The following is a 20,843-nucleotide window of genomic DNA, read 5'->3' on the forward strand; positions in this document are numbered from 1 at the left end:
AGATTAGCTGGCCATACATCTGTGAGCCCATTACTGGGTTCTCTATTCTGTTCCATTGACCTATGTGTCTGTTTTTGTGTGTCAGTACCATACAGTGTTGATGATTACAGCTTGGTAATACAGCTTGAAGTCTGGAATTGTGATGCTTCCAGCTTTGGTTTGCTTTTTCAGGACTGCTTTGGCTATTTGGGGTCTTTTCTGGTTCCATACAAATTTTAGACTTGTTTGTTCTAGCTCTGTGAAGAATGTTCTAGTTCTGTGTTTTGATAGGGATTGCATCAAATGTGTAGATTTGGGTAGTCCATATGGACATTTTAACAGTATTTGTTCTTCCAACCCATGGGCATGGAATGTTTTTCCATTTCTTTGTGTTTGTTCAATTTATTTCATAAGCTTTCTATAACTTTCAGTGTACGAATCTCTTACCTCTTTGGTTAGGTTTATTCCTAGGTATTTTATGGTTTTGGGTGCAATTATAAATGCGACAGATTCCTTTATTTCTCTTTCTGCTGCTTCATTATTGGTGTACAGAAATGCAACCAATTTCTGTACATTGATTTTATATCCTGCAACTTGCTGAATTCATGTATCATTTCTAGCAGTTTTTTGGTGGAGTATTTCGGGTTTTCCATGTAGAATATCATGTCATCTGCGAAGAGTGAAAATCTGACTTTTTCCAGGCTGATTTAGATGTCTTTTGTTTCTTTGTGTTGTCTGATTGCTGAGGCTAGAGCTTCCAACAGTATGCTGAACAACAGTGGTGAGTGGACATCCCTGTTGTGTTCCTGATCTCAGGGAGAAAGCTCTCAGTTTTTCCCCACTGAGGATGATATTAGCTATAGGTCTTTCATAAATGGTCTTTATGATCTTGAGGTATGTTCCTTCTATCCCTACTTTCTTGAGGGTTTATATCAAGAAACGATGCTGTATTTGTCAAATGTTTTTTCTGCATCTATTAAGAGGATTGTCTGTTTAATTATATATATATGTATATATATATATACACACACATATACATACATTACAGAGAGAGCACATGCATGTGAGTGGGGGAGGGGCAGAGAGCGAGGGAGAGAGAGAATCCCAAGCAGGCTCCATGCTCAGCATGGAGCCCAATAAGGGGCTCGATTTGTGCGAGACCATGACCTGAGCCAAAACCAAGAGTCATATGCTTAACTGAATGAGCCACCCAGGCACCCCTGATTCGTTTATTAATGCCACTATATAAATGCTTTAGTCCTATAAGGGAGATATAATATAAACAAAAATATAAAGCTCAACATGACCCATAAACTCCCTTATTTGTTAAATCTGGAGAGTACCTTCTAATAGTTTATTTGTGTAAAATATTCTTTGCCACTCCTATAATCCTGTGGCTCCCAGTATTTTAAAATCTGAGAAGCCTTTCTTACCATCAGCAAGCTACACATGTGAATCCATAGACCCTATGAAAACTCAGGCTAGGAAATACTAAACTTACAGACTCTGTACACTTGATAGTCATTACATAAAAGCAATTTAAACCTCATTACGAAAAGAGGTGAGTATTATATTTAAGAGTCTATCAAAGCTCTCTCGGAAATGTCAAACACCTATTAGGAAGAACATTCAAGAAAGGAGAGACCACAAAACATGGACTTTCAGTTGTTTTACATTAAAAACTCTTCTAGTTTTTTTTTTTTAATTAAACACAAATTTCTCTTTCTTAAAAGAACAGCCATTTTTGCATATTTAAGTGCTACAAGTCAAAAAGATGTAAAGTAGTACCTACCCTGAAATGAGAAATGAAGCATGTCTGGTCTCTGGTCAAGTCTTGGCTGCATTGGTGACAATGGTCCAATTTGAATTCTGACTCCCCTGGTCCAGAGCTCTCTGCAGACATATAGCCTGCTTTTATCCTAATCTGGTGTCATCATTTCAGAAATGCTTAATATGGAGGCATTTGGGTGGCTCAGTCGGTTGAGTGTCCATTCGGCTCAGGTCATGATCTCGTGGTTGATGAGTTTGAGCCCCACATCAGGCTCACTACTGTCAGCCTGTTACCACAGACCCTGCTTCAGATGCTCTGCCCCTTCTCTCTCTGCCCCTCGCCAACTTGTGCTCTCCTCCAAAATAAACGTTTAAAAAAAAAAAAAAAGAAATGCTTAATCTGTGTCACAGAAGTGATGGTTTGCTTTTTGTAAATGAAGAAAAGCTAAGATGTTAATATTTAATGTGTCATTTTGAGTGCTAACCTGAAAACACAATTACTGTAAAATCTTTTTGATTCTGTATTAAATATTATGCTTTTTATATTTAGAATGCTTATCATTCAGCCAATTATTACTGCTTATTTAAGTAATAAAAGTAGATATCACTGCAACTTTTTTTTTAAGATCTGCTGTCTTAGGTACAATTCATTCCTCAAACTGAAAAAGTGACTAACCTTTGGTTAATTACATCTGGTATTTAGGATACAAACTTGACATATTTGAATAAAAAACATAAATATTTTATATGGAATAAATTCTAATACCTTACACTATGTATATATGATTTTTTAGTTCCAGATTTTAATACAAAATGTCATTCCTCTGTGGGCTGTGCAATTACTCTGTCTATATCAGTAAGTATAAATCAATCTAGTGTACTGTCTAGCTCTTCTGGTAAGAAAAAAAATTCTCTACTTATATAGTCCAATAAACAAGTGGAAAAAGCTGCAAATGACTGACGCCTAACAATAAATTAAGCCAAAACACCACAAATGTGTCAATAAACTACAAGTAATGGCCATGTAAAATTCTCAAATAAAATATTTTAATTCTATTACTGCTGTGTTTGCTAGTGTTCACGTTCTCAACCTTTCACTGATGAGACGACATCTTGTTAATAACTACAAAAGTACCTTATGGATTATTGTGAAATAGGTATTTAGATTTCCAACTTGACTTCAGGAATCTCCTCAAATAACCTACAGCCAAGTTGTGATCAAACTACTTCTGTACTAACATTCTAGGTGACTGAGGTCTCCCCCAGTAGATGTTGACCAATTTCATATGTTCCTTATTCCCCTTCAGTTATTCCTTGGCATAATTTCTTCCCAGACATTTGCTCACCTATTCCTACTCAATGAGTGTCCACATACCCATCTTGAAACAAAACAAAAACTTTGGGCCAGTGAGTACATTACAATCATGGGAAGGTTTTGAAACTTGCAAAGTGCTGAATCGTGTTTAGGTTAAGGTTTTATTTTCTGCAACTGGTTTTGATGGCACAAACCTCCTCTAAGAATACTAGGCACACCTTATTTAATCCACTGGAAGATGAGATCAGGAGTGAACCTAACTTCTTTGTTCTTTGGCTGGCATAAGCTATCTATATATAGTTGAAAAAACTAAGAATTCAAAGTGAAACAGAACATTCTAGAATGGAATGAGAAGAAAAAAACTTCATTCAGCAGGTGGCACTCTTTCCTTAAAAATGTAACCTAAGTGATTATTACTATCAAAGATGTCATTTGCCCCACTAATCACTTCAAAGAGAAGGTACATTAATTCTGATATCCGGTCCCAAATACAGTCTGAATCATTACTGTCTACCTAAATAACGTCTTCCTTATTTCAACAGAATTCTGGAGGTGTTCCTGAATATGCCAATTTCTTTTCACTGTAGCAAAAGGTACAATTTAGTAGAATCCAATAATTGCATTAATTTTAAAATGGCAGGTTTTGACTTATGACAGCCTAGTATATTCTTCAAAAGACAGTCATTTTAACCATCTCTAATTTTAATTAATTCAGTTATAAAAGAATGATCTGAATGAAAATGGGGCAAAAGATTATACATAGATAAATTGTATTATTGTGTTATTCCTGTTTTATTTTTTTTTTATTTTTTATTTATTTATTTTTAAAAAATGTTTATTTATCTTTGAGAGACAGAGACAGAGCGTGAGTGGGGGAGGGACAGAGAGAGAGGGAGACACAGAATCCGAAACAGGCTCCAGGCGCCGAGCTGTCAGCCCAGAGCCCGATGTGGGGCTCGAACCCACGGACTGTGAGATCATGACCTGAGTCGAAGCCTGATGCTCAACTGACTGAGCCACCCCAGTGCCCCATGTTATTCCTGTTTTAAATCATGGCAGGCACCAACTCTTTTTCCTAAGCATGTATATGAATAGTCTTTCTACCTGGAATAACTTTGACTCAATTCATTACCATTCTGGCTGATATGCAACCTCGAAACTTTTAGGTTGAAAAATGGAAACAAAGCTGACAATAAAATGTGAGTTTATCTAGTACACAGAAGAAGGAAAAAATAAAAATAAAATTTGTCTAGTTTTCCTTGGCGTATCTCTTGGTCTCAATGCCCTGTAGTTGTCACCTTACCACTCAAGTTCTAGGGTCATCTCTACCTTAGAGAAACTGTCCCAGAGGCTGGCTTTCAGTCTGAGTTTGGAGTGAGGGATAGATTCTTCCATCCCCTCTCAGCAAATTGCACTATTAAAATGGACACTTATCTGTCTCCAACAATTGACTGTGCAATCCTTGAGGGCAGAAAGTGGGGGGGGGGGTCTCAACATTATGTCCCCCACCCTAGCAAAAAGCTTGGCATATGGGAGATACTTAATAAATACATGCTGAACAAAGGAAAAGACTGATCTTTCCCCTTGTGCTATATTTTACTTGAGGGTAAGACCAGGTCTTACTCATTTTCCATTCTAACATTATGGATCTTCAAATGCTTGGTACCTATACACGGCAGGCTGGGAGGAAGGAATGCCTTTCCAATATGAGCCTCCAGACCATATCTCTATGACCACGCTTTGTGGAAAGAATGAAAAGTGGAAGATTTCATCCCAGTAGAACACTAAGAGATGGCCGGTAAAAGAAGCCAAGAACCACAAATTTAGACATCTGTATTTCAGTGTAAAGAACTTTCCCAAAGTTTGGGAACTTGAGCATGACTCTCATTTTGTTAATGCCTGATGATTTTCCTGTGGTTAGTAAGAATAAAAAGTCTTGAAGGAAAACCCAACAGGATTTGTGCATGGGAGGGGAGAGGCAGAAGTCATGAGACTACTATCTTACTAGGAAGCAACCTCAGAGGGAATTAGCCAAGGGGGTTGATGAATGGGGGTATGTCCAGGGAAGCAGCAGTGTTGGAAGCCCAAATCTAGACTCCTCAAACATGGACTCTCCTAGTTTAGGGGAAAACAGCTGGTGGTATGCATTAGAAGCCATAGCATAAGCATGAAAAATTGACCATCAATTTCTAGAAGGCCAATTTTATTCTAAGATTTGGGAGTGAGTTGCAATGAAAGTCTTTCATTGAATATACAAATGTGACTAGGGGCTCCTGAGTGTCTCTGTCAGTGAAGCATCCAACTTTGGCTCAGGTCATGATCTCACAGTCCGTGAGTTTGAGTCTCATGTCGGGCTCCGTGCTGATGGCTCAGAGCCTGGAGCCTGCTTCAGATTCTGTGTCTCCCTCTCTCTCTGCCCCTCCCCCGCTCATGCTCTGTCTCTGTCTCTCTCTCTCTCAAAAATAAAGATCAAAAAAAATTTAATTAAAAAAAATACAAATATGACTAAAAAATAAAATTCAAATGAATTCAATGTTAGCCAATGACACAAAGATGTTCATTGTTCCAAGCAAGCATTCTCAGGATGGCAGACTGCATGGGACACTCCTGGGTCCTTCAGCAGAACTGAATGGATGTCCAAAGTGTTCACAAACAAGCTAAAGCAGCTGTTCTCAACCGTGTTCCCATCAGTTTGATGTTTACATAAAGATATGACAAAACTTCAGAAAACTGTTCAGAGAGCATAATTTATCAAGGCCACAGCAACTAGCCATATATAAGCAATAAGTCACCCTCTACCTGAGGCAGAGAGAAGATAAACTGCATAACTGCCAAGCATATACCATATCTCTACCACTTTCCACCCAAGAAAGCCTATCAGTTATATCTGTTATACAACAGAATAAGTAATATTTATAGGGATATTTATAAATATGTCCTAAACTATTTTTCTAAAAATATTTTAAATCTTTGATACTTTATTACCAAGAAAGTACTATGGGATCATACCCCTACATGCATCACCACACCACACCTTCAGCATCAAAATGTGACTGGCTACCAGTTAGGTATGCATGCTGACCAAGTTAAAACAGGACCAGGTTACTATTTCTAAGAGGCAACTGTAAGTGACAATTAGGAAGAGGGTAGAGAACTATCAGAGCCACCAAGATGGCTTGGACAGAAAGCAACCTTCTGAACTCTTGGGGCAGGGAAAGTCACTTAAAAAAAAAAAAAAGTGTTCCCTGTCACACTCAGGGAAGTCTGTAAGACATGAACAAACTGTGCATGTAGAAACCATGAAATGGGTTCCAAGTACAATCACAACCGTGTTTTGTTAGAACCTAATGTCTGTAAGAGCAGGGATTTTTGTCTGTTCCCTCACTGCTGTATTCCTAGTGCCTGGCACATAGCCAGTTCTTAATAAATTTGTTGAGTGAGCAAATGTTTTGTTACACCATGAACTACAATAATTTAAACACAGAAAAAAATGCCTATCTACATATTTCATAACCATGGCAAACTTTTAATCACAGACTGGCTTCCTATTCACCATTCAGTCAAGTGCCCTCCCAGCCTCCTCCTCAAGAAACGTCTGTTTCAGAAAAGCACGCTCACTACTTGAACAACAAAACCTCCTCTCTTTGCTCCATCTTTTCAGTCTATAAGCATTCTCCCCTCTCCTAGCCTTAAAATAAAGACCAATCACATCAATCCTAAATGCTTCTTTGCCTTTGCTAACCCTTAGGCTTTCTCCTCTCTTCCCTGCCATCTTCTGCCAGCTTCTCAAGAGGAGCCTGGGCTTCCTCACCGCCCTGTTACTCCTTAACAAAGCACAGGTGCTCCGATGCCCACCACCCCACTAAAACTGCTGGTCAGAAGACAGTCACTACCACCTTCACATTCCTTGCCCAATGGCACTGCCACTGCTGACCATTTTCTCCATGGACAATGTCCTCTCCCCTGCCTTTTGGGTGTCATCTGTCCTGTAACATCTCCTTTGCAGGTTCTCCTCTGCTCTCTTCCGTGAAATCGTGGCACTCCTCAGAAGGAGGAATCTGAGCTAGGATTTCCCCACTACTCTTTCAGAGGTCCGGAAATGAACCAGGGCTGATCTATCAAGGAATTAAAATTGCCCACAGCAACTCTCCATTCATTCTTCAATCTTCAGCAATTGTGAAAGATTCTGAGCAACCCAGGGTTCAAGTGAGCAAAGGTATCCTTACAAACATTCATAAGAAGCCATGAAACTTCAATCCCAAAGGAGGAATTATTATCACTGTAATAAGATATGTAAGATTAAGCATATCTTACTTTCCACAAGTTATTTTCTTAAAAGATGTATATAAGTAAAATACACATAATAAAATAATTTTCAGGAGTTTGGCACTGCATCATTCTTGATTGTTTTCCTGGGAGAGTGTGTGTGTGTCAGCTTACATTTTTTATTAAGAGGACTTTCTTACAGCACAACGGTATTTCTTTCTTCATCTTTTTTCTTCAATGCCTACATCATCTGTACCCTAAAAAGATAATCAGTAGGCAGCATTTATGAAGTTGTCCTCATATCCAGTATATACATGAATACTGTCAAATCCAGGCAGAATGGACAACTACCCCTATTTTCTCCAAGAGTTTCTCCTGAACCTAGCTACCAGTAGTGCTATAACCAGTCAGAGGACACAAGAAGTCAATCATCTTTTTACCTCCCCAAATGAGTTCCTAGCACAGTAGTATGCACACAGTATGCCAGTAAACATGGCCTGAGTTGAGGTGACAGTTTAAGTTTCTACAAGGAGCACGTATGTAAGTTTTACAGGACAGCAAATACATTACTATGATTTTTAAGAAAACAAAATAAGGGAATAAAAGACAGTTAAGGGCAAAGATTTTATCTTGCCCTGAAGGAGATTTCATTTTTACCTGAGTGGACTTTCTATAGTTAAAGATAATCGCCTTTGTTTGTTGGGGAGGCATAGGGTCAGGGAGATTACTGAATTTTCTCAAAGCCACTAAGCTCTTCTAATTATCAAAGAAGATGTCTGCTGAACACAAAAAGAGATTCCACATTTGGGAGGCAGGCATTTGTTAACTTACATTACTAGTAGAGAACAAACATCAATAAGAGAATGGACTAGAATTCACTTAGGCATACTTCTATATTGGATGTTAGCCTTAGATATTAATATCTTTACTCAAATTAGTAAACAGGCATAACCAACAATTACACCAACCAAAAAAAATGCTGAAGTCTGAATTGAATCTTTATTTAAAACCACAGGACATGAAAAATATTTTTTTAAGACCCACTTACACAAAGAGTTCTAATAACTACATTTAGATGTAAAGAAATAAATTTCAAAATGCCTGAAATACCCAAGGCAGCTACCTTGGAGCATGCACTAGGACACTCAGGTGCAAGCTGAGGAGAGGCGGCACAGGAGGGAGTGGGTGTAAATACAGAACAGAGGATTACTACTCTGTCTCTTACTACTTCATTTGCCTGGAGAGGCTGCCTAACTCTTGTGAGGTATCTCCACCAACTATATAATGGGAATAATGGCAGTGTCACAGGGTGCAGGGGAGACCAAGTCTGTGCGTGCACTCTGTGAAGGGTGAAGGCTCCACGGTGTTAACAATGACTACTTCTAATGCAAGTGCACTCCAAGCATATCTCCCATTCTGTTGGCAAAGGTCTGTGCATTAATCCATATTTTGGGAATGCAAACTGGTGCAGCCACTCTGGAAAACAGTATGGAGGTTCCTCAAAAAACTAAAAATAGAACTACCCTAAGACCCAGCAATTGCACTACTAGGTATTTATCCAAGGGATACAGGTATGCTGTTTTGAAGGGACACATGCACCCCCATGTTTATAGGAGCACTATCAACAATAGCCAAAGTATGGAAAGAGCCCAAATGTCCACTGATGGATGAATGGATAAAGAAGATGTGGGGTGTATATATATAAATATATATATATATATGTAAAGAAGATGTGGGGTGTGTATATATATATATATATATATATATATATATATATATACACACACACACACACACACACACACACACTGGAGTATTTCTCGGCAATCCAAAAGAATGAAATCTTGCCGTGTGCAACTACATGGATGGAATTGGAGGGTATTATGCTAAGTGAAATTAGTCAGAGAAAGAAAAAAATCCTATGACTTCACTCCTATGAGGACTTTAAGAGACAAAACAGATGAACATAAGAGAAGGGAAACAAAAATAATATAAAAACAGGGAGGGGGACAAAACAGAAGAGACTCATAAATATGGAGAACAAACTGAGGGCTACTGGAGGGATTGTGGGAGGGGGAATGGGCTAAATGGGTAAGGGGCACTAAGTAATCTCCTGAAATCATTGTTGCACTATATACTAATTTGGATGTAAATATAAAAAAATTAAAAAAAAAAAGAATCCGACCATATTTGCACCCTAGAGCCTACTCTCTTCTCTGGCACAGTAAACACAATGAAGTCTAAATTTATTTGTGTTTACAATTGGCTTTATTTTATACCAACTTCACGTCACAATGAAAAATGTTAACATGGTTCAGTGATGCTTCCTGTGTATTCTGGAAGACTTAACCATAATTTAAAAAGTCATAATCAGATATGATTTTTACTCCAATAAAAGGCAAGAAAAGGAAATAAATAAAAGATAATAAAATGTATGTGCTGGGGTGCCTGGGTGGCTCAGTTGGTTAAGTGTCCAAATCTTGCTTTCACTTCAGATCACGATCTCATGGTTTATGACATTGAGACCCGCTTTGGCTCTGCCTGTCCTCCACTCATGCTCTCTCTCTAAAAATAAATAAACTTTAAAAAAATGTGCTGATGTAACTCAAACCTATCTCCTGATTTAAAATATATGTATAACGTATATAAAACATATATTTATATATATATTGTGTGTGTGTGTGTACACACACACATATATATATATATATACAAGATTATCAAAAAGGTTAAGAGCACACAGTCTTGGAGTCAGACTACCAGGGTTCACATCCAGGCTTCAAGGTCAACTAGCTGCCAAGTTACCTCAACTCTCAGAGTGTCTGCTTTCTCAGTTGTAAAATGGGAATAAAACTTCACAAGGATGGTGTAAGTCTTAAATGAGAGAAGTTATAGGATGCACCCAGTGGACCAGGCACGGAGGAAGTGAGCTATTACTGCTCTTTCCAATAAGAGCAGCACAGCAGGAGTACGCTGCTGAACTAGGATGAGCTGATGGGAACTCAGCACTGGCCAGCCCCAGCCGCCTCAGCCCAGGACTCCACTGCTCCAGATCTCTAATGCCACTGTGATACTTAGAGAGGCAGGTGCTTGCACTTTGGAATTCTGAAGTGCTGGGACCATAAATCCTAGTGCTGCATTGTTACCCTTTGAAAGCACTTTCATAGCCATCATTTCGTTCAATTTTCTCAAATTCTTGAAGTATGAAAGACATTATTTCCCATTCATAGATGAGGACAAACTCAAAGTGGTTCAAGTACTTTACTCAATGGTCTGCACAGGTGGGAAGACAGTACTGGGTACAGGCCTGTTGGTGTGAGCTGATGCTAACACGCCGTCTACCACAATCAGCTCCTGGAGAGCAGGTTCGATGTTTTTCAACTAAAGACACAGAAAATTCCCTATACAATAGCTGAAAGGGGAAAGAAGGAATCAGATGTGTCCATAAAGAACTCTTGAATTTGAAATGCAATTTGATTAGGCTTTTCATTTTAAATGAAACAGGAAAAGAAAACTTCAATTTTCTATCAGAATAGTTTTCATTTTCAAAGTATTATCCACATTTTCTCACCTTTAAGTTGGGCTACTTGACTCTTCAGAGGTCAAAGAAAAATTCTTGTGGAATTCATTTGTTCCTAATTTTTTTCATTAGTCCTACATAAGCAATAATAAACATCTTGAAATAGACTAAAATATTCACGTTTTTAAAGAATGTTTAAAGTTCTAAGAGAAAGTAACAGGTAATGATTCAAAATATCATTTAATAAGTGAAGTGAACATGCTACCAATTTTTTGAAAGGGCAGTCTAAAGGCCCCACTTGTAGTCTGATTAAACTTGAATCACAAAATGAATAATTAAAAACACATCAAGTCACAAATCAGGGGCTAAAAAAAATTTAGGCCTAGGTGTTTTGTGGTCCATCTGCCTCTGTCAGAGTCTAGCTATCCCGTAAGAAGCTGATCAGGTTTTGCAGTTCACTGGCCGTAAAGATCGATTTCAGTTGCTGCTGCCACTGCCATCACTGCCACCACCAGCAGCCCCTCTGTTCTCCATCCCATTCCTGATCTAGTCGCCTCTAAAAGTCTCAATGGCTGCTTCTGTGCTCCAGCAAGGGAGAACAGGTCAATATCCTGAGCAAGTCTTATCCAGAAGCAGTTCTCTGGTACCTGAACTGATATAAGCCAGGGAGTCCACCCCGGCTTCAGCTGCAGCATAGCAGCAGACCCCTCTGATGTCCAGGATCCAGGGTGACACCCAGTGATATTTTGCTTCTCAGACTTATACAGGGGAGACCCCAAAATAACTACTAGGCAGCAGGGCAGAAACTGAAAGCCACAGCAGCCAAGAGCGCTAACTTCACCATTTCCTCACAACAATCACAGGTGACATAATCCTGGAGGGGAGGTGGTGATGGCTGTCATGTCTTCACAGTGCCCACAGTGTCCAAACCCCAAATTCTTACACATCATCTTAAGAAAACAAGATTTTATCACATTTTCACAGGTAAAAGAGCCGTGGAAGAAAGGGCTGAAATTCTGAAATTGTAATATTTCCAGGATATTTTAACGGTTTATGGAAAAAAACACTGTATTTAGAAAGATTTGATGCACACGGCTAACTAAGCATATGGGGGAAAAATGAACACTTAAAATATATCCCTTAAGCAGAAACTTTTTACAAAATGCAAGTACTTTTATCAATGTTTTTAATGCAATTTCTCACAGTACAGTTAAAATCAGTCCCAGATTAGCTATTTAAAAAATCAATAATTGATAGCATATTATTTTTCTAGGTCTTTGGGCTAATTTCTGTGACAGATTTAAAAACAATACGGCTTCAGCCAATATAAAATGTAGCTCCTGTGCTCTGTATTCCCATGTAATAATATACTGGGGCAAAAGTAACCCAAAGCATGAGGACAGAAATCAGCCTATGAAGAGAAGGATGGTATAACTATCCAAAGTGTACAGCAAATTGATCACAAGTGCAAACCCTATCAATGCTTAATAAATAATTTATAAAGTAATATTTATTTTTAATAAAGGACTAAGAAATAGAGAAAAAATGTGATTGCAATGGCATTATAGGAAACTTGCTAAAGCAAAGAATTCAGTGCAGGTGGCTTACTAACAGCAAGTCTTAGAGCCACTGTCCAGCACAAGTGAAAAGTCAAGACCTGTCTGTGTTTTGGGGGGTCGGGGGGCAGGGGACATGACATGTGTATGTATTGTAGGCAGGGAATATTAAACAGAGAAAGAACTCAGAAACAAAAACTTCATTTTGGCTCGGTATATGGCCAACCATATTCTCTACTCATATAAGAAATTTCTACTCATTTGCTTTTAGTAATTAAAATCTGTGACATTCAGTATTTTGGGGAACCTTCAATAAGAATAAAGCATTATATTACACAATTTAATTCTTAGCAAGTTGCTGTATTTAGAGATAAGATGACTTTCAGACACTGATGGTTTTAGATTTTATCACCAAAACTTGGCCCGGGAAGTAAGAGGGAGAAGAGAAATCAAGAAATTTGCAACATAAACCTTTTCTCTTGGATGCCCAAAGTGTCTTTATGGATCTAATCCCCAAAACGGAAGGCTCTGTTCTCACACATCTCTGGCATTATTTAAAACTCCTAGCGAATCCTCTTGCATTGGAGGAAATGTTCTACCATGCATTTATAAAACTGCAGGATGATTTCAGTTTGCATTGTGCAAATTGACAGTCTACCTGCCTTATTCAGTGGTAACAAAAACTTTTGCTAGTTATCAGTCACAATAAGCTAAAGGAATAGTGCTAATTGCAATTGAGACTCAAAAGAACTTTGCTCTATTTCTCATCACAGCTGTGTCTGTGGATAAATCAGGTGCTAGCAGCATGTAGTAAGTGCTCCCAAATATCTGAATAGCTGATCCCAACATTCAAAACGCAGGAACTGTATGGGTTGTGATGGAAGCAGAAAAGGTCAAGTATTCTTCAGTACCAGGAATCCAAAGACAAACAGTGATTAGTACTGGATGTGCTCAGCAATGAATTAGAAGCAGCTTCAGTTCTGTACATGAAGAATAGCAATGGGCAAGAGATTTTCTGTGACTATGCTTCAAGTTGGTACAATCACAGTGATTAAGTCAGTTAAAAAGCCTTATTCCAAACCTACCTGAAAGTCATATTCTTCTAGAACTTGAGCACCAAGCTATTAGATTAAAAAGAAAAAAAAATTCATAGTGAAATTCATACTTTCTAGGAATTGCCAACTCTGTCCAAATTATGTGAAAAGAACCCCCGCAATACAGTTAAATCTGAATTTTCAGTATCAGGAAGCAATACAACTAAGTGTCACTGAACAATGCATTTTAAAGTTTTAAGTAAAAAAGAATGTATACATATGGGCATTTATGGAAAAACTTTACAAATTTAGGAAAAAGACAAAAGAGGGCTTTGTTCGTTAGAAGATATCCCTGGGGATATCCTTTCCTTATACAATTAAAGCTAAACAAAAAAAAAAAAAACCAAAAGGCAAAACAGCTTTTACCAGTATAGTTACCAAAAATTAGATTCAAAGTTACTTTCAAAACTCTTCTCTAACCATAGCTGTTAAACACAAACATGCTAATTACTCAGTCCTAATTTTTCTCTACTTTGCAAAATACTATACTCCCAGTATAGTTACAGGCTTTAAAAAAAAAGTAAGGATTTTCTCATCATTTAATGTCAGTTAATAAACATGATTCCACTTTTCTAGGCCTTCATTGATTTTCATTTGTATTTCTTGTTAGGGCTGATATCCAGGTTTAAAATTTCAAGAGTATGTAAGTTCACAAAAGTAATCATTTCAGTAATTAGAACTAAATACAGCCACAAGCGGTAATTTTCAAATTAAATTTTTGTAAAGTTGTTAGATCTTTAAGGGAACCAAGAGATTATGTAAGTCACCTCTTCTTTTCACAGATGAGAAAACCCAGAAAACCAGCCCTATGTCCTCACAAAGTGATGAGAACCTTGATCTATGTACTACCAGTGATATGCTTTATCCCATATCACATAATTCTGAAAGTTGTGTTTTCCATTATTCTAGTAAATAATTTCAAAATAATAAAAAATAAATTCCTCTCAAGATGACACATAATCTATATACATTACCTTTCCTAAATTAATGGTAATTAGTAAGGTAAACTTGAGTGTCTTAACCTCATCTTCATTTGTACAAAGTTTTAACTGGTCTTCATAGTTATTTGCAGTGATATTACTGACAGTTAATGAGTACTTAAAAAAATTTTTTTAATGTTTACTTTTATTTATTTATTTTGAGAAAGACGGAGCACAAATGGGGAAGGGGCCGAAAGAGAGACAAGACAGACAGACACAATCCGAAACAGGCTCCATGCTCTGAGCGGTCAGAATTAAGCCTGACGTGGGCCTTGAGCTCACAGGCTGTGAGATCATGACCTGAACCGAAGTCGGAGGCTTAACTGACAAGTCACCCAGGCTCCCCTACTGAGTACTTTACTGGGTCAAGAATCAAGCTTTATTATTTCATCTCATCACCTCACTCACACCATTTTTGAGGTGAGAAATATGAGGGTCAGAGAAGTTAAGTGACTTTCCCTGGGTCCAACAGTATTAAGTGGCTAGCAGGTCTGACTCTTAGGGCCCTAATCACTACAGCCCAGTGTAGTGCAGTTCCAAAACCACATTCAGGTTCAAAGTGGATGGAATTTGTTTTGCAGGTAAACACCTCCCAATCTGTGGACCTCTGCAACTGTGGGAGCTGCTGGCCATGCAAGAGTCATAGCTTCCAGAAAGACTTGTGGCTGCAGACTACCTTGCACCAGCTCTGATGTAACTCCTTCTTTGGGCCTCCTGTTCCACTTCCTAGCACACTGTGGTTACCTGTAAAACTACAAAAGCTTTTTATTTTGCCCTAAGCACAGAGATCTAAGGATTGACCAGTGGGAGCAATAATGAAGCAGAGAGCTCTGCACAGCTCTCTGGGCACAGACAGAAATCTTGTCCACAGGTTGGTTCCTTAGCCCCATGTACACTCTACTCTCCACCCATTTAGAGCTATTTGAACTATACTTGCAGTTCACTTATCAGCAGAGGGCCTGTGTCTGTTCCCCCTGCACCTCATGAAGTCTCCCTGTAAGCAAGCCCCTTTCACCTGTTTCACAACTCTGCCTTCTCCAGAACTTGGCATGGACCTCCCATTTCCCTGAAAACCCTCCCTACAGCAGTGTCATTCCCAGATGACTAAGAGCTGCACAACCCTTGTCATCAGCAGACTGTTACCTTGTTAAACTCCTTTACACACATCATCCCTCCTGGGTCCCTAGCACCTTGGAGCCTGGTTCACAGAAGTCACTCAGAGTGCTCTTGAAGGCATGGATGGTGGCGGTGTAAGGGGGGATGACAGCACTGGTAATGGACATTCACCCTGGCATGTTTACTACTCTAGCCTTTGGTTTTTCTGGAAAGAGTATGCAAAGACTAGACAAAAAGAGATTTCAAATGACCCCACTTCTGACAGGCCTGTCTTCCTACAGCCCATCGGCTTCCTGGGACCTTGCCTGAGGAGGCCAGGCAGCTGATATAAACCTTGTGATGATGTGCCCAGGACACAGTCAAGCCCTGTGATTGCAGCATTTCAGCATGTTTGTTCTCCTACGGGAGATGGTCTTGGATTATTCCCAAAGACAGCAATACATTGTGTGGCACCAAAATTTTCTCCCAACATTGCACCTATGAAATTTTCACATAACCTGAAAAATCCGACTCACTGTATAATAACGTACACTTTACAAACAACTCTTCGTAAACACCGTTGTTAAGACGTGACTACATACACAATCACAGAGGAAAAACTGAAGAGGTTTAAAAGCGACAAATCTAATTCAGATACTGAGGAACTTTAAATCAGAGTTCAGCAGAATTCACAATACAGTATTGACTTCTGCAAAAAGCCACACTTATATTTAGTAGAATACCAGTAATTCGTTATTGCAAAGGGAATAAAAACATATTGAAAACCATCTCACAGTGGAGATGAGGAGTATTCCAGATGGAGGAAACAGCACATTGAAAATAAAGACGGTGTCCTGAAAGGGGGAGCTAAGAGGGGAGCAGACCTGGTCACCAGGGGCTTCTGAGCTAGATTAAGGAGTCTGGACTTTATTCTGAGGATGAAGGAAAGTTCCGTGGACAGAAGTGTCAGGGTCATACCCTCACTGTAGAAGCCTCACTCTAACTACAGTGTAGGGAAAAGACAGGAAGACATGTCTAAAAGCAGGAGTCTGGTTAGGAAGGAGGCTTTGCAAGATCGAGATGAGGTGACAATAGTGTGACCCTGGATTAGCAGCCGTAGGGTGAATTCCAAGGCTAGCAGGGAACTGGCAACAGTACAACTGGAGACTGCTTGGATGCTGAGGATAAGAAAGCCAGAAGAATAAGAGCACAGCAATGAGGGAGATGATGGCAGGAGTTACCAACAGGCACCCAAAACAAGCAGGAGAACTGAGGGAGAGGATAGAGAAGCTGGGGGGCAGGGTGACAGGGATTCAGTGTGGACACAGGGCTATAGCACCTGCCAGAGCTGCACCTTCTAGAGAAACTATCCCAGAGGCAGTAGGATGCAGGGTTCTGTCAATGAAGCCAAGACATTTCAGGGACCAAAATCAGTAAGAATGAGTCAGCAAAGATATAGTTAATAATCTCCTGATATATCCTTTCTCTCTAGTTAATGTCTTTCTTTTAATCTTGAAATGTGGCTATTTAGGAGTTTAGGCCCTTAGTGCAAGAAAAAGATCTGGAATAAAGAAATGTATCTAGGAACTTCCAAATATCTGAGAATTTAGTATGTGATAAAGGGAATACTTTTAATCAATAAACAGTGCTGGGACACCTAGTTAGTCATTTGGAGACAATGAAGTTAGACCCTGTACCATTCCTTACAACTTCAGATGGATCAGAAGTTAAAGTTGTTTTTTTTTTTTAAATACATAAAAATATTAGAAAATGCTGGTGAATTTGTATAACTTTACAATAGGGAATAGTAAGAACCATTACTTATACAGTGTTTACTGTGCACCAAGCACTCACTGTCTGAAGAGCTATACAAATACTCAGTCCTCATTATAACTATGAAATGGTATCTTCATCTTACAGTTAAGAAAAGTGAAATGCAAAGAAGGTAAGTAACTGCCCAGTTACACTACCTGGCAGTGGTGACACTCTGACTATAATTCATGCATCTGCACTCTTCAGTACTACACAGCACTGCATCTCTAGAAGGCCATGCTATAAGACCTAAATGCAAAAATAATGAAAAGAAAAAACTGAAATCTGAAAAGACAATTAAACTTTCTTTGTGGAAAAACACTCTTAACTGAAATTCATAACACCAAAGTGGAGGAAAACAATTGCAATACATGTCAGAGCTATTCTAACATACAAAGGGTGATCACAAACCAACAGGAAAAAATAAACAGTTCTTACCCATGTATGAAAGAAAATATACCAAAGAAATATGAAACTGTTAATAAATATGACTTGTCCAATAAATTATTATGACAGCTTGTCCATAATAAATATGGCAAGTTGTACAATGATGTTAAAAAGCTAAAAAATGCAAATTAAAATAAGAAACCATCTTTCATCCAGACTGGCAAAAAATGAAAGATGGATGATGTCCAATGATAGCCAAAATGTGGGGCCACGGACACTCTCACATACTGTGAAATAAACAGAAATAAATATAAACTGGTACAATGTTTGATGATGCAATTCAGCTATACAATCAAATTTTAAATATCCATGTCCTTTGACTCAGCAATTCCACTTCTGAATATTTATTTTATAGAAATAAATTCTCTAATACATAAAAATGCATATACGATGGCAGTCACTAAAGGTTAATATAACAATCCAAACACAAACAATATAAATGTCTAAAAACAGGAAACTGAGAAAAAAATAGAAAACTGGCTAATGAGACATTCATATAACAGAATATTATTCAGTCATTAAAAAGATAGCTCAGGGACGCCTGGGTGGCTCAGTCAGTTAAGTGACTGACTTTGGCTCAGGTCATGATCTCTCGGTTAGTGGGTTTGAGTCCTACATTGGGCTCTGTGCTGACAGCTTAGACCCTGCAGCCTGCTTCAGATTCTGTGTCTCCCTCTCTCTTTCTCTGCCCCTTCCCCGCTTACACTTGGTTTCTCTCAAAAATAAATAAACATTAAAAAAAACCAAAAAAGATAGCTCCATGTTTATCAACACAACTAACAAAATACTGTCAAGAAAAAGGCAAATTTATGGGGCGCCTGGGTGGCTCAGTCGGTTAAGCGTCTAACTTCAGCTTGGGTCATGATCTCACAGCTTGTGAGTTCAAACCTCACGTCAGGCTCTGTGGTGACAGCTCAGAGCCTGGAGCCTGCTTGGGATTCTATGTCTCCCTCTCTCTCTGCCCCTGCCCTGTTCACACCCTCTCAAAAATGAATGTTAAAAAGAAATCTAAAAAAAAGAAAAAAGAAAATTTTGTAGTCTCCAGTGTACAGTCCTTTTTGTAAAATGATAAAGATACAAATTAAAAAAATAATTGTTCTATTGCTTTCAAAAGGGCTGTCCAATCATTTTAATAATGAAGTTTAATTCTATAAATCCTGAATCCCAAAAACATTATTAGGACCTCATAAAACAGCATGGAGATGCCATTGTATCAGAAGATTGAAACATATTTTCATAATTCAAAATAAATTTAGATTAAAAAACCTAAAACTTTTTCAGGAATATTAATATCTACATTAGTCTGTCACATCTTTTATAAAATCTAAGTTTCAATTAAAATTATCTTATTTACTACCCAAGCAGAATTTAAGAATATTAATAGAAATCCAGAAGATAAAGAGATGCAGCCAATTAACCTCGAAGGAGAAAAAAGGAAGAAATGTGAATGTCTGTTTCAAAACACTTACCACCTTAAAGCATACAGACTTTTCCAAGTAATTAAACCAAAAACCTTGCAGTCATTAAGTAACTTGATCAGTGTTAAAAAGTCAGAGCTTACTGCTTCACTCTTCACAGTCTAACTAGGAGAAAGGTCAGGATATATCCCTAGTGGTAGTGATTAAGAAGTATCTTAAAGAAACTGCAGGGTAGAATATGATTCAAGCCAACAAATAGAACAAAAAAGATTTTCCCACAGAGACAATCCACACGACATTTCTAATGAGTGGCATCCAATTTTACAGAATTCTAACGGACTCTTCAATTATTTAGTACCATCAGGGCTATGTAACTACCTATTCTAGATAATTTAGAAGCTTACCACTTTAAGGATCAAAATACTTGCTACAACTATCTTGAATGAAAATCTTAATATATTATAAACATTCTAATTTCCGTTCACTGAATAGAAAGAAACACCACAACTTTGTTATGATGAGCCACACTCGCCATTATAAAAAACAATCTTCTTCATAGTCATTCTACAAATAAGGAAATTGGTGCTCAAGAAGTAATGTGGAAAGTTTTGTCATTCAAAAAATTCATAATCTGAGAAGCTATCCAGGTATGTGGAACAGAATGTTCCCACACCAGGTGTCCCCAACAGCAATGCTGTGACATCCTCCTCTCCCTCCCTCTCTCCTCTCTGGCTGTCAAATCTCTCTGCCAGTATTGCTGCCATCAGGGAACCTGTCCCTCATACTCCTAGTCCTTCTAATTGGCTGCTTTTGATTGCTGTGTTTTAGGGACACCAAATGGACAAGAAAACAAGAATATCTTAAGTAAGTGTCTGTGAATCCTGAGCCAATGCCCTTAGAACTCTCATTAAGTGTAAAATCAAAGAACTTCAAAGGATAGATTTTGTTACAGGCTCTTTGGCGGCTGAGACCCTTTTTTCCCTACATCTTAGTGCTAAACCATGTTCTAGATAAGGGAGGCTGCTGGGTTTAGTTACCATCAGTAAACTTTAAAATGTTTTCTTTCTGTTACGTGGGCTCTTGGTTCCTGAAATCTCATACAGTATTTGCCTAGCAAATCTCTTTAGTGCAAATGTGAACTTCTATTTATTACAAGTTGAATTACTATCAAAAACAGTTTAATAAATTTTACATGAAGTAGGGTTATATTGTGACAAGAATCCTGGAAATGGTATTTTAAGTTTACATTACATTACTAGTTTGTGAAAAAGGAACAATTACATTAATGCATAACATCTTTATGAGTATATTTATTCATATGAATACATTGGGACAAGAACCTTAAAACGATATCTTAAGTTTACATAACATTTTGAGAACTTGAAAAAAAGGAATCATTATATTAATGCGTGGCACCTTTATGTGTATATTTATTCATATATACATAAATATGCATACACACACATTTTCAGTACCCTAGTAAGTGCAAAAGAATTACATACACACAGTAAGCTCTTCTTACCTACAAGAGATTATCATGCAGTAGAGCAGTCTCCCCTTATCCACTAGGAACACATTCCAAGACCCCCAG

General features: G+C 38.2%; 1 protein-coding gene across 4 annotated transcripts in view; it reads right to left on the reverse strand.

Moving 5' to 3' along the window:
- MAP3K1 (mitogen-activated protein kinase kinase kinase 1) overlaps nt 1-20,843 on the reverse strand; it is a 79,278-nt gene that overhangs the window by 49,538 nt on the left and 8,897 nt on the right. The window contains exons 1-2 of one of the 4 annotated variants that reach the window (XM_078449721.2): nt 17,546-17,842; nt 13,492-13,527 (exon numbers count right to left, since the gene is read on the reverse strand). The exons of 2 other annotated variants lie outside the window; for them this stretch is intronic. In XM_078449721.2, coding sequence (XP_078305847.1) covers nt 13,492-13,502 — 11 coding nt within the window. In that variant the 5' untranslated portion in view covers nt 13,503-13,527; nt 17,546-17,842. Of the gene's footprint in view, nt 1-13,491; nt 13,528-17,545; nt 17,844-20,843 lie in introns of those variants that run through there. One more of the 4 variants, XM_078449719.2, reaches the window with a different exon arrangement.

This window comes from Panthera onca, chromosome A1 (assembly GCF_046562875.1).
Source record: "Panthera onca isolate mPanOnc1 chromosome A1, mPanOnc1 haplotype 2, whole genome shotgun sequence".
NCBI classification, from domain to species: Eukaryota; Metazoa; Chordata; class Mammalia; order Carnivora; family Felidae; genus Panthera; species Panthera onca.